Source organism: Haliotis rubra, unplaced genomic scaffold (assembly GCF_003918875.1).
Source record: "Haliotis rubra isolate DU_JTF1 unplaced genomic scaffold, ASM391887v1 Scf235, whole genome shotgun sequence".
NCBI lineage: Eukaryota > Metazoa > Mollusca > Gastropoda > Lepetellida > Haliotidae > Haliotis > Haliotis rubra.
Window position 1 is genome coordinate 267821 of NW_025766392.1, and position 14128 is coordinate 281948.

A 14128-nucleotide genomic window follows, 5' to 3' on the forward strand; every position below is an offset into this window, starting at 1 on the left:
GTTTGGACCAGACAATGCAGTGATCAACAGCATGAGCATCGATCTGCGCAATTGGGAACCGATGACACGTGTCAACCAAATCAGCGAGCCTCACAACCCGATTCCGTTAGTCGCCTTTTACGACAAGCATGGGTTACTGAAGATCAATATTCTAACCCGGACCTTCACGGGCAGAAAAGGTATGGGACGTGCTGGCAGCGAGCACACGGGATGTAATGCAAAAAGCAGGAAGAATCGTAGAACACTATAAATCTGCTTTATTAAATCTAGAGACAAAAATCGTCAAATATATGTCAGTTTTATTTCAGTGTAAACATGGATAGGACAGACGGTTAATAATAATGATAATAATACTTTATTGCCCGACAAAGGAATTCCTTTTACAACAGTGAGACATACAGCATGGTTAAAACAAATTAAGCAAAGGACAACGATCACCTTAAACACACAAATAAACAGGATGAGAAGGATAACCAGTGTATACTGTAAGAGACTAGTAGTCAAATACATTTAAAATTGTGGCTGGGTCTAACATTCATTTAAAAGTCTAATTCTAACAGGTATAAAAGATGTTTGGGATCTTTTTGTGCGAACTTTAGGTACGAGGAATCTACGTCCAGATGGTAAAAGTATAAAACCAGAATGTAAATCGTGAGACGGGTCGGATAAAATTTTGTTCGCAGACATTAAAACACGATTCTCATACATATAACAAAGGGGGTTAAAATTCATGCCGACAATTTTTGAACAGATGGTTACAACTTTTTGCAGTTTGTTTTTGTTTTGGAGAGAAAGGGCACCGAACCAAAATTGAACAGAGAACAGTAAAATAGATTGGATACAGCAGTTATAGAAAACATTCAAAATGGTATTGTCAATGTTAAAAGATCCTAATTTTGTTGACGATGAACTGAGTGGTATAATGCAATTATCTGTGAAGAACATCTGCATGTCGAGTCCGAAATTCGCCCGGAACATAGACTGTTATCACCTTACCGATGCTGGTTTCACAGTTACTTTCTCTCCATTACTATGGTGACTCTGCGACGTCATGAACAACACTTATATTTCGATAGTTAAATTTTGAAAACATTTAAAAGTAACAACAACAGCATGTCTGAACGATCTATGCAGTCAGATACGAAGCTGCCTCGAGTGTCAGGTTGAAGGTCAAGGTCTGATGTATTTCACTTCCTGTATGGAGATATCGTTGTTGATGATCAGCCGATCTGGGTTTATGTCGGGGAAGTTGTCAGGCTGCTCGCAGACGAAGTTCCCGTCGAGGCTCACCTGAAATGACGACATACGTCTTTGCACACGGATAACTTCTGTAGTGGCTTTGAAGTTAATGTAATGGTACTGTGTAATAATAAGAAGTAGTAGAAGTGCCAGAATATAACTGTATATATAAAGTATCAGGACCCGTCAAGATCCGGGTTAGAATTGATCTTCAGTAACCTATGCTTGTCCTAACGGGATTGGGTGGTCAGGCTCGCTGACTTGGTTGACACATGTCCAAGTGCGTAGATCGATGCGCATGTTGTTGATCACTGGTAAAGTTACTAGCGTTACGTATTTGAATACGCAATCCTGTGATTAAAACGATTTTTGAAACTCAAACATATGTCTTACATCTTATAGATAGACGAAAAATTATCCGAAATACGTATTTTAACATGCATGTCATCTTAATACTGTCCTAATTGCGTAGATCGATGCGCATGCTATTGATCACTGGATTGTCTGGTTCTGACTCGATTATTTACAGACCGTCGCGTTATAGGTGAAATACTGCTGAGTGCGGAGTTAAATAACAAACAAACAGACGTACAAGCATCTCGAAACAAAACAAATCATGGAAGTTTTCAATTAGAATTATAGTAAAGAAGGATTATATACTGTCCCAAAAGAGAAACGCATATGCGTTTTGTATTTTTAAAAATCTATTAATTACCTATTGTGTTCAAACAATCGCAAAATATGTAACAAAAGTCGACTTTACCTGAAAATGTTGATTTTGATGAGATTTCTTACAAGGATTAAAAACGCATCGCCACAGCGCAACAAAAATCACCTTCCAGTTGAAATTTTGCAGCAAAGAGCATACACTGTCTGGCTATAAATATCCAGATTACTTTCGGAAATCGGCATTCGTTTTGAAGGCGTTTCAAGGTCAAATCCCTACGCCACGTCTTGACACTGGGACAAGGAACATCGCCATTGAAAGAATGCACGATGTAAATTACCAATCATCTGTTGCCAGGCGTTTGAATGTTAGTCTGAGCACGATATCACGGCTTGCAGCTCGCTACAGCCAAACAGGTATCACAAATGACCGTTCCCGTACAGGCAGACCTCGAGTCACCACTGCAGCCCAAGATCGGTACATCCGGGTACTACATTTGCGTGATCGTACTGTCACGGGTGAGAGCTCAGCAGCCAGGGTGTCTGGCCTTTAGAGGATATCCGGTCAAACTGTACGGAACAGGTTGAGGGAGATTGGACTGAGAGCCAGGATTCCCGACGTCGGGACCGTGCTATGTCGTCACCTTCACGCTCAACGGCTCTCTTTATCTAAAATTAACCACTTGGTTGTATAGGCATTTTCTTCTTCTAAACTGATGTCAAAATTCATGCACTTAAGTCTATTTGTGGACGAGTTATACATGTTTGAAAATACAACATTTTCGAAACAGATTTTTGGCCTATGCGTTTCTTTTTTGGATAGTATATTACTTCATGGGATATTTAATGGATCCTTTCCTCTCTGAACGCCATTGCACTTCCACATAATAAAGTGTACTATAGAAAGTATAGTTAAAAGTTGGAGCCGAATCGTTTCAGAAAAATTATATACGATTGCAAACATCAAAACGTCCGAAAGGAAGTGGTAAAGAAATGAGCCGGGTCGTTTTAGCAAACAATTTCTGAATTAGTCAAGAACGAACGCGTTGTTCATTTAAAGTGGACTGTCCATTTGCTCTCGTGAATAGCTTGACGTGACTTTCTAGTGTGAAATATTTATACTCCACTGTGACGATAGACAAAGGGAAAACACATTTCTGAACAAGAAAATGTCCAGATAAAACTCAACACTAAGTACATAAACAGCTATTGCCCACTACCTCACCCAGATGGTTTGTTTGTTTGTTTGACACTGCACTCTGCAATATTTCAGCTATAGAATGGCGGTGTGTATATGATCAACACCAGGCAATTGACATCTAAAGCATCTACGCAACCTAATACGATACCATGCCTCAGCCATGTCTGATCAACCCGATCCCTTCAGTTGCCCCTCACGACAAGCAAGAGTGGAATGAGTGAGCATGGGTTTAGTAATATTCCAGCAACATCACGGCCGGGGAAACCAGAAATGGGTTTCACAGTGTACCCATGTGGAGAATCGAACAGGGATCTTCGGCGTGAAAACCAAACGCATTAGCCACTTGGCTAACCCATTGTTTCTCGGCAAGCAAGAGTTCCTGAAGGTCAGGATCAGAGGGGTCACATGGCCCGGATGGTATGTCTGAACAATGGTGTCAGAAAAGTGAAGGAAATGTTCTCCGACCTTGTATGTTTGGATGTCCCGCGCTATCTCAGCCCGGAATGCAGTTCCGACGGCAAAGGGGAAGGTTTGGACCTTCTGGCCGGACAGGTAGATGTTGTGCTGCTTGGAGGAGTTGTTGAAGCGCACGTCCATGTTCAGTATCACCGAGTTGTCGGATAACAGCACCATTTCAAATCTAGAGCAATAAGAGGACAAGTTAGAATTTAACGTCGCGTCTGCGTTTGCAGTAGTAGGAGTAGCAGTAGAAGTGGTTGTTGTAGTGGTAGCAGTAGCAGCAGCAGTAATAGCAGGCAGCAGTAGTAGTAGTAGTAGTAGCAGCAGCAGTAGTAGTAGTAGTAATAGTAGCAGTTGTAGTACATTAACAGCAATGTTTATGAACAAACTTGAAAAAGGCAACCCCCCAAATGTTACTGCTCATTGTATGCTCTTTTGTTATTCTTCTAGTAATAACGAATGATCCATGGGTACAAAGTAATTATCTAATGCCTGGAATATTGCTCAATCCCGTTACAAGTGGCACTAGTAAAGCAATCTCGGAGTAAGGAAATGCCTAATGTTCTGAAAAAGCAAACTTTAGAATGCGTTCTGAAAATGCAAACTTTAGAACGTTTTGATGAAATATAGGCACGCCACGCCACGCCACGCCACGCCACGTTAAAATGGTGGACCATCTGAATCCAGTACTGCTATGCGTCAACTCAACGTCCCTTTGACCGCCATTTGGCGACGTCATCGTCATCTCCATCTGTGGCCACCCACCCCAGATATATTGTCTACGTTGGTGTGAATGTTCTGTTACTCCGCACAAACAATATTCAAATGATATTTAAGTGAGTGAATATTTGAAGTTAAATGATATTTCAACGATGATAGACATCCGACTTCATCAAAGAACAGGGGACCCACTCTCACCCGGAATCTGAACAGCGGTGGCGTAGTAGCCGCTGTAGTGGTTGCTATGGCGATCGGAGTGATAGGCACATGCTTCAGTCATGCCATGCTTGAGGAATGTACAGGAACGTTTGAGTTAGTGAGTGAGTGAGTTAATAACGCCGTTCTAACAGTATTTCATTTATATGAAAGCATGCCACGTTTAATAAGTTTTTGAAACTCTTGAGCATATGTTCCTTTTCATAAACCTAAGGTACGTAAGCCCAAAACTTTCAAAGTAAAATATAAATTTACCCCATTTTCACCGTAGTATTTTAGTTATTTAAACTGTTGGCTAAATTTTCCTACAATCGCCAGCGGCTGAAGGGATGGTGTAAATCCAGCTAGGGTCCATGCAGTTAGCAAAAGTAATGTAAGTCCCTATGATTCCTAGCATGGTGATCTACCTTCAGTTGTTGGCGATCTATAGCCCGTGTTTCATACTGTATTGTCTTCTTTAATTGGAATGTTTTAGCTTTGCTCGCTAGTTTTATATTCATATCTGTGATTCTCTAGTATTTTTACTGTCCATCGTCGACAGGTTTTAATCTTCCAAATGTTTTCACTTTTTATTGTATAAATTGTTTTCGTCACGATATGGCTTGGATATTGCCGATGCGACGTTAAATATTAACTCACTCACTCATAAACCTAAATACACAATATGACCCGTAAGTAGGTCTGGTACTCCGCAAACTTCGCGAGACCTTAATACTTCCGGTGACAAACAACTTTTCATACCTTTTCGAACTGTCTCATGGTTGTCAGTTGACAGTGAGGATCCGATAATCCTTGCAAGAACAACAAATTTTCGATGTAACCATCCCCAAATTAACCAACTATTACGACTGTCAACAGCTGTAACAGCCAAGCGTGGTTGTATTCTTGGTCCGGTCTAGTAAAGTCGTATTTGGCGGCCGTGCAATTTGGAACGAGAACTGGTTCTTGAATGTATGTTTGTCACCGGAAATCTGGTCCCCGTCTCGCATATCGTAAGTTGGAGCGCGTAATAGGAGTCGGGGACCAGAAGTGGCGCCTTGCGAGACTACAAAGACAACAGGTTCTGGGCATGGCAAGTTACGGCGGGTTCGACGGCTCAGCCACACGTACAGTCATGACTTTAGTGTCAACAATAATACTTTTAAGTTATGCCATATTTGAAGAGAGTATTGCAAAATTTAATAAATGAATTTAATAAGATAATAAAATGATCTCATGTGACTGACCGTGTGCTGGCAGTGGGCGTGGCGATGATCTCAACCCGGGACCCCACGGTCATACCACAGGGGATAGCCGCCTCGAAGTTGACCGACTGCAAGTTAAAGGACTATAGACGTTAGTGACGTATCAGAAACATCTATAGAAACAACCACTGTATCTCAACGTCACGTGTATCAAAACGCCACTGAACCACTGATAGTCTACATCGGTATATTAAGTTATTTTTCCCAAAGGGAGATAATACTGCATATCAAATTATGAGCCGTGTATCACTACGTCACTGAACCACTGATAGTCTACATCTGAATATAAAATTGTGTTTCCCTAAGGGAGATAAATATGCGTATCAAACTGATGGGCGGTGCATTACTACGCCACGTCAACATCTGCATCGCATAACATCAAGCATAACTTACAGGGTTTATCCACAGAGCCCTGTTACACTGGCCGTTCAGTCCATTCCACTCGCCCGTGCTGGAACAACGGTGTTTGGAACTCCTCCCACAGAACAGGAAGCCAGGCCTACAGGTGTAGGTGGCTCTTGCTCCGACAAACTGTCCTTCAGAGGTCAAATCAGCGTTAGGCAAGGATGGAGGATTGTTGCATACCTGTAGCTCTGTAATAAAGGGAAATATGGGTGAAATCCGGCTTTTGCACGTATACACATCCTGATGAAAGAATTTGTGGTTTCTGTGTTTGTGTTTTTGTTTTCTGTCCTGTATTAATAGAGTTACTGCGGTAATTGACAGTGATTGACATTATGAACCGTGAATCATGCCAAATACCATTGTCGTAAAAAACGACAAACGGAATCAGGTGGTCAGGCTCGCTGACCTGGCTGACACATATCACCGTATCATCATTTCGTAAATGGATGCTCAGGATGTTGATCACTGGATTTCCTGGGCCCAAAAGCGATCGTAACCCTGAGATGATCGTAACTACCATACTTTAACATACAGTGGTAACATACGACAGTGGTAGCGCTACGATCGCTTTGAGGAAAGAGGCCCTGGGGCTCCTTTCACGAAGCACTAAGGTGATCGTAAGTCACCAAGGTAACCTTAGTGCAAAGTTAAAGAATGGGAGTTAAGGTTAACGTTAGTAAAGGTTGCTTCGTGAAAGGAGCCCCAGGTCCAGACTCGATTATTTACAAACCGTCGTCATATAGCTGAGTGAGTGAGTGAGTGAGTTTAGTTTTACGCCGATTTTAGCAATATTCCAGCAATATCACGGCGGGGGACACCAGAAATGAGCTTCACACAATGTACCCATGTGGGGATTCGAACCCGGGTCTTCGACGTGACGAGCGAACGCTTTAACCACTAGGCTAGCCCACCGCCCCGTCATATAGCTGAAGTATTGCTGAGTGCGGCGTTAAACAACAACCAAACATAAGCTAAATATCGCACATCGTCCAAATCCCCGAGCGTGATTCATTTTGTTACCTCTCACGTCAAGCACATTAGACAGATGACTGTACTATATTCAGTTCACAAACAAAATATCTTCGTTAATCCGGAGATTTCATTGTATTTATATTGTCAGTGCAACTCATGTAAAATTCCACAGACCATGGGCATGAAAGTGAGTGAAACTGATGAATAATCGAGTGGAATTTTATTAAATATTCGTGATCGAATCTGGATAAGGCAAACGGAAGATTGAGAACACGAGCAACGATCAAATTAAACCTCAGTGCTATCACACCATACAACTCACTGCAGCGGTACTAACATCCTGCCATAAGGCAAAGATTGAATGTTTAGGGACAACAACTAAAATATACAGCATCAACGCTGGACAATAAACAGTCTCGATTATCCTACAAAACAGTGAGTGAGCGAGTGAGTTTAGTTTTACGCCGCACACAGCAATATTCCAGCTCTATGGCGGAGGTCTGTAAATAATCGAGTCTTGACCATACAATCCAATTGGGAACCGATGACATGTGTCAACCAAGTCAGCGAGCCTGACCACCCTATCCTTTCAGCCGCCTCTTACGACAAGCATGGGTTACTGAAGATCAATATTCTAACCCGGACCTTCACGGGTACTTTCAAAACCGACATCATTGCATGAGCGTTAAATCAAATAGCGGTGACAAAAATATGAATGGATGACTGAAATCAGTGATGACACCAGGTGTTCGAGAAAGGAGTCAGTATGGCCTACTGTACAGGTGGAAAGGAGGACCTCTACAAAGCCTTAATCTTGGAATATATATATATATATGTCTAATGGAAGCAAATAATTCCTTTCAAACTTTCAAAGGAACCCCTGTGAGAAGGGAGATTCAAAACCTGGGGAAATCTTGAGCTTTAGTGCACGAAGGGAAGGACGGTTGGGGAAATAAGAGACGGAACATGGTATCCTTTGAGACTGATGATCACCTTGGAATAGCCAAACACATCAACACAGATCCTTCACAATGAATCGTGTTGATGATTACTTCTAAATATCAAATATTGCAACAGCTCTAAAACCAACAGTCACATATATGATAAAATCAATGTAAAATTAATTAACAAATGTCATTACGTTATTGGTCAAATGTATATTTTAGATGTTTTCTATATAAAATTTGTCATATCGCAAGGTGACTGCTAAAGTTGGCGTGTGCTCACTAATGTAGGTGACACTAACATATACTATCATGTCAGTTGACCTACATTACACCAGGTTGTAATGATGTCTGGAATACCGACCACCTGGACAGGTTGGTATCTGTGACCTGGCCTTCAGGAGACTTGATCCGAGTTGCCCTCTACGTAGAATGTCTAGCAAAATATCTCCACCTCACATGGCGGTACGGGGCTGGAAGTCATCCCCATTAAGATATACCTGGCATGGGTGGTTGATTAAATATATGAGATGGGCGGGCCGTCAGGTGACCGTATCCCCTTGCTCATAATATATATCACTGGATTGTCAGGTGTAGACGCAATTAATGAGATATCATCACATATAAACAACTTTTTGTATTGCTTTGAAATAACTGGAATAGTCCTGAATGTGTCATTCAACAACAAGCAAACATTTACATTGTCGAAATAACTAAACTTGAACAAACATATTGACAGTCGATGAAATTCGTATATCAGGCGTGAAAACTATATACTAGTGAAGGTGTCCTCCCATTTGTGAGAACTCCCAGTTGTGAGACACATTAATTAATGGATCAGTGCACACGGGTGGTGCTTCCCCATCCCTATGATGAAAGTGGGAACAGCCCTGTTGCTGAAGAGTACCCGCAGGAGGCATAGTTCATTAATGAGTTAATTAACACAGAAGACATTGTTCGTTGCAGAGCATTTATTGTTTTCAATAGATACTGAAATACTGAAAAAAGATTATCGTGAACTGGTGATATATTCTACTTGTTGAAGACCTGCCATAATGGTGATCGGAAAGAGCAGTCAAAGGTTACTAAATACATTTTGATTAGTTACAACAGTTATTGCTAGATTTTTCAAACATGTGAATCTGAGTAGGTAAATTAATTTCTCTTTCAAATGATCACGAAGTTACCTACACAAAGTGTTTATTTTTTAAAGCCATTTATCTGAGTAGGTTAATTACTTTATCTTTTAGAGTTTCATTAAGTTACCTCCACAAAATTCAGTTAAATAGCTAATCCATAATTAGCTGGGGTTAATCCATTCTATCAGATAGGGGAGTAAGGTGTGTTTTCTTTGCTAATTACCTACTCCACTGTCTCGCAACTCCCCGCCGTGATATTGCTGGAATATTGCTAAAAGCGGCGTAAAACTAAACTCAGTCAGTCAGTCTCGCAACTGGGAGTCTCACAACTGGGAGTTCTCACAAATGGGAGTAGGCCCTAGTGAATGTCCATATAGAAGTATATATAGGCACATCTAATTACTGCATGTTCTGACGTAATGTGTCAGAACAACCAACACAATGACTTCAGCTGACGTGATGTGTACACTGCCATTAAATTGCATACTCAGTAAGACGAGAATCGTTCTACGGGTACCAATTATAATGCGTTAGGCTGTATTCAGTCCGTTTTGTTCAACTGATACAGAACATAATCATAAACCATTTCGTTGTAACATATGTTATATTTTGGATTACACCACCTTCTTAGTAAAGTACAGATTCTAGTAATTTAAAAAAATATATATATAATTTTTTGGGGGGGCGGGGGTGGGCTGGGTGGGTTGAGTCATATTCGGGATTCGAATTCTCACCCTCAGAGTCAGGCACCTAATCGACAGCACGCAAAGCAAGCCGCCTAACCCGCTCAGGCACCGCGACTTACATTTGACACTTTCTAAAATGGCATTGTGTAATCATAGCTAAACAGACCATTTGGCAACTTCGGATTCTAGTAGTTCTTTATGATTTATTCGCCGGGTAATAAACAGTTCCTCAGTATTCTCAATTTAGTTTTTAAAATCGTTAATGGAATGTCTAATGGCCTTAAGGTCAACTGACTTATCCAAATTTCGGTAAGTGGTAAGTTCGAAAGTTATTCACGTAGCTACTGATTCTTGATAGAAATTTAAAAAGCCGGTCATAAACCTGAGCGATTCTAAGACTAAGCCCACCATAAAGATAGATAATATCTAACGAACACGTCACAATTCTATTCTGGAAACCCATTTGTCCAGAACATCTCCGCACTATTGCCAGTTTCTGACAAAGGATTTGACAAAATTCAACATGCTGTTGTCATGAATGTGTCAAGGGTGAGAAAATGACGCCTAAAAATAGGGAGATATTGGTTTAAACATATTTATTTCCAAAAGAGGAACCGGATTGGTAAACAAGCAGTATGGTGCTTATCTGAATACCGCTCCGGAATACAGATAAATTATAGATATAATAATCGTGCGGAGAAAAGCATGATATTAACAAACGATAAACAATAGCTTTCTGGAAATGTAACAATCATAAACTGTAATATAGCCGCTTTTAACGTTAGAACCATTAGTGTCGGAAAATACTTAATAGTAAGTGCAATTTCGTTTTTACTATTACAACACAAATCTGCCTGACAGTACAATGAAAGAATGGATAGATTCTAATAATTCAAGATTACCTTTAGTAGATCCATTAGAGTGGCCGTATAGTATTGATTTGATGTCATATCCTTTAGTATAGAAGTGCATTTTATGTCTTATGTCAGTGTAATTAACGCACGAAAAGAAATAGTGAATTGGATCTTCGTAACAATAGCCACAAGAACAAGAGGGATTTGAAGATATAAATTGTTGATATTAAATGTGCGTTTTGTGAATCTTGTTCCAATCTTGTTAATTTTGACTATTATTATTTGACCCATTAATCTGTTTCTTAAAACTACCCAAAGTAGCCGTTTCTCTATAATTGGTAGACAAACAATTCCACAATCTTACTGTATCTGGGAGAAATGAGCATAATTTGCACTTATACTATCGATAATTTGGAGCTTTAAATGGTCTCGGAAAATGTAGCTTGTAGTATCAGATACCTTAGGAGGGACGAGATCGCTCAGATATTTTGGAGTTAAATTATGAACCATCTTATAGAAAAACGTTAGTTTTTGTATGTATCTTTGAGTACATAGTGGTTGGAAATTTGTCTCATCATCAATTTTGTTGTGACGCGTGCCGCGAACAGCACCGCAAATAGTTCTACGTGCATCAAGATTAACAATTGTCCCAGATGTGACAACAATAGTCGAAAATAGGTAAGATAAATTGTTTGTACATTGTTTGTAAAGTTCTACGTGAGAGACGATATTTAAAACCTCTAAGACAGTTTACCATGGGTGCAACCTTTTTAGCGATACAGTTAACATGGTCAGTCCAGGAACAATCGTGCTGTAAAGTATGCCCAAATGTTTATGGCTATTAACGTCATTAATATAACTATCCTTCATTGTTAAGTTTCGTTTTGGGATGGGCTGTACTTTACGAGAGAATTGTATAGAATCTGTTTTATTAGGATTCTGTAAGAGACAGAGCAAAGGTTTCATCAGGACCATTTATTATAGCATAAAGTGATGTGTCATCTGCGAAGAGACGGATATTGCTGTTTATTCCTTCAACGATGTCGTTGATATAAACTATAAACAATAATGGTCCTAAGACAGAGCCTTGGGGAACCCCGGCTAAGATTGATCAGACGCGTAACCATTAATAACAACTCGCTGAACTCTATTGTCTAGATAACTCTCAAACCATTTCAACAAGTTACCCCCGATACCATAACGTCTTAGCTTATGTATAATACCTTTATGCCAGACCTTGTCAAAAGCCTTACTTACGTCACAAAATACAGCCCTAATTTCCTTACCGCTATCTAATGCACCCGCTATTAGTCATACAGGTACGTTAGTTGACTAACTGTTGAATCGCCTGGCATGAAACCGGATTGTAAGTTTGTAAGCATTTCATTATCCCTAAAATGACTAAATACATGTTTAAAAATGCATTTTTCGAAACTCTTTGCTTCACAGCTTAGTATTACTTTTGAATATCCCGTATAAAACTCTAATTTTACGTGAATAAATACTGTGAATGCGTGAGTGAATGAGCATCTGCTTTACGCTTTACGGTAATTTGACATATGTCAGGTCATTTCAGATGATAACCGGGACGGTGGTGTAGTCAAGTGGTTAGAGTGTGGCATTAAAAAACAAAGACAAAGTTGTTGAATGTGGTGTTCAACAACAGGGACAAATAACAAGTTTGAAGAGTGTGGCATTAAACAACAAAGCCAAAGTTTGTTGAGTGTGACTATGACGTTAAACAACAAAGCCAAAGTTTGTTGAGTGTGACTATGACGTTAAACAACAAAGCCAAAGTTTGTTGAGTGTGACTATGACGTTAAACAACAAAGCCAAAGTTTGTTGAGTGTGACTATGACGTTAAACATCAAAGACAAAGTTGTTGAGCGTGGTGTTCAGCAACAGGGACAAACAACAAGTTTGAAGAGTGTAGCTTTAAAAAGCAAAGACAGAAGTTTGTTGAGTGTGACTATGACGTTAAACAACAAAGACAGAAGTTTGTTGAGTGTGACTATGACGTTAAACAACAAAGACAGAAGTTTGTTGAGTGTGGCGTTATATGATAATGACAAAGTTTGTTGATTGTGGCGTTATTACATCAAAGAAACAAGTTACCTGGAAAGCACCTTCCCAACAGAGCGGCTGACGCATCGTCCTGTGTAGCCGTGCACTGGCTATTGTCATCTGGACTTGCTCCATCGAAACTAAATGTCAGAGAGTCTAACTCCACTCCATACAGGTCAGCGTGCTCTGCCGTCACTGTCAACGAATAATTTCCTGCAGCAAGCCTCTTTTCAACTCCAATGTTCACAACTTCCAAAATATCATTCCACAATTCACCATTTCCATCAAGCTCTCGTGTTTCGACCCTTCCAACCTCTCTGTCATTAACAGAGAAGGTTATGAGATCCTTCAAGCCGTCATTGGAGTATCTCAGTTTGTCAAGCCTAAATGTTTTCTCTTTAGTCAAGCACATGTCATATGTCAACGATTCGGTATTGTATAGAACAACGGTTTTCTTATTTGAAGCATCAGCTCGATTGCGTAGACGGCAGTTTGTGAGTGTAAGTTTGTCAAACTCTACAGTGACTTCGTGGGTCAAGCACGTCCCCATGAACGACAGAGAGAGCAACACTGCAAACAACGTGTACATCATGGCGGCTCTCTGGTCTAGGCAGTGAGCTGAAAACTCTCCCTTTGTGTCTGTGGTATTGGTGTCAAATGATCGCTATGCAGGCGCATGTCTAAGCTTAAAAACAGGAAACGGCAATATAACTCCCCATTACGATAAGACATAGATGGAATATTTACTCGAGTAGGTTAAGTAAAGATCCTGATTAGCAGGATATGATGTGAAATTCCTTACATGCCGTGAATGTTTCTATTGAAATTTAACATCATTGTACATCTCTTAAGCCACATGTGGGTTCCATGATGCTCGTGTATATCAATAACATGGGCCTCTGGCCCTGACTCAATAATGTGCCCATTGACGTCATACAACTGAAATATTGCCCGGATATACAAACCTATCAGCTTTCTTCCAACACTTCTATATACATCTAAGGCGATGCAATGGCAGGAACCCTTAGATATGGCAGGAACTTATGGTTTTGAGCTCGAATAGCAGTTCGACCCGATTATGTGTCAAGGTTTCTCAGCAATGTATCCATACTCCTTAGTGACATCGGCATGGCAAAACCTTCATAAGTATTAATCTCTCAAACGAAACGTTACTTTCGTAGTTGACTCGACAGAGGCAGATATTTCCTACTGAGCTTATAATGAAACTCGTGTAGTCCAGTCCACCAGCAGACACAGATCAAGAAAACATAAAATGCTAGACAAAGAATACTCGGCCATTACTATCCTCAGAGACAGAT

At 40.3% G+C, this 14128-nt stretch overlaps 1 protein-coding gene across 2 annotated transcripts; it reads right to left on the reverse strand.

Annotated features, from left to right (window-relative positions):
* Window positions 1-241: 241 nt before the first annotated feature.
* LOC124278320 lies at window positions 242-13451 on the reverse strand. 2 transcript variants are annotated; one of them, XM_046714041.1, is made up of 5 exons: window positions 12861-13451; window positions 6139-6338; window positions 5728-5813; window positions 3572-3746; window positions 242-1290 (listed from the first exon to the last, which is right to left on the reverse strand). In XM_046714041.1, exons 1-5 carry the CDS (start codon window positions 13399-13401, stop codon window positions 1171-1173), a joined length of 1122 nt encoding a protein of 373 aa, XP_046569997.1. In that variant the 5' UTR covers window positions 13402-13451; the 3' UTR covers window positions 242-1170. The 2 variants fall into 2 exon arrangements, with proteins under 2 accessions (XP_046569997.1, XP_046569996.1); XM_046714040.1 differs by having other exon boundaries at window positions 5728-5828.
* Between the last annotated feature and the right edge of the window lie 677 nt (window positions 13452-14128).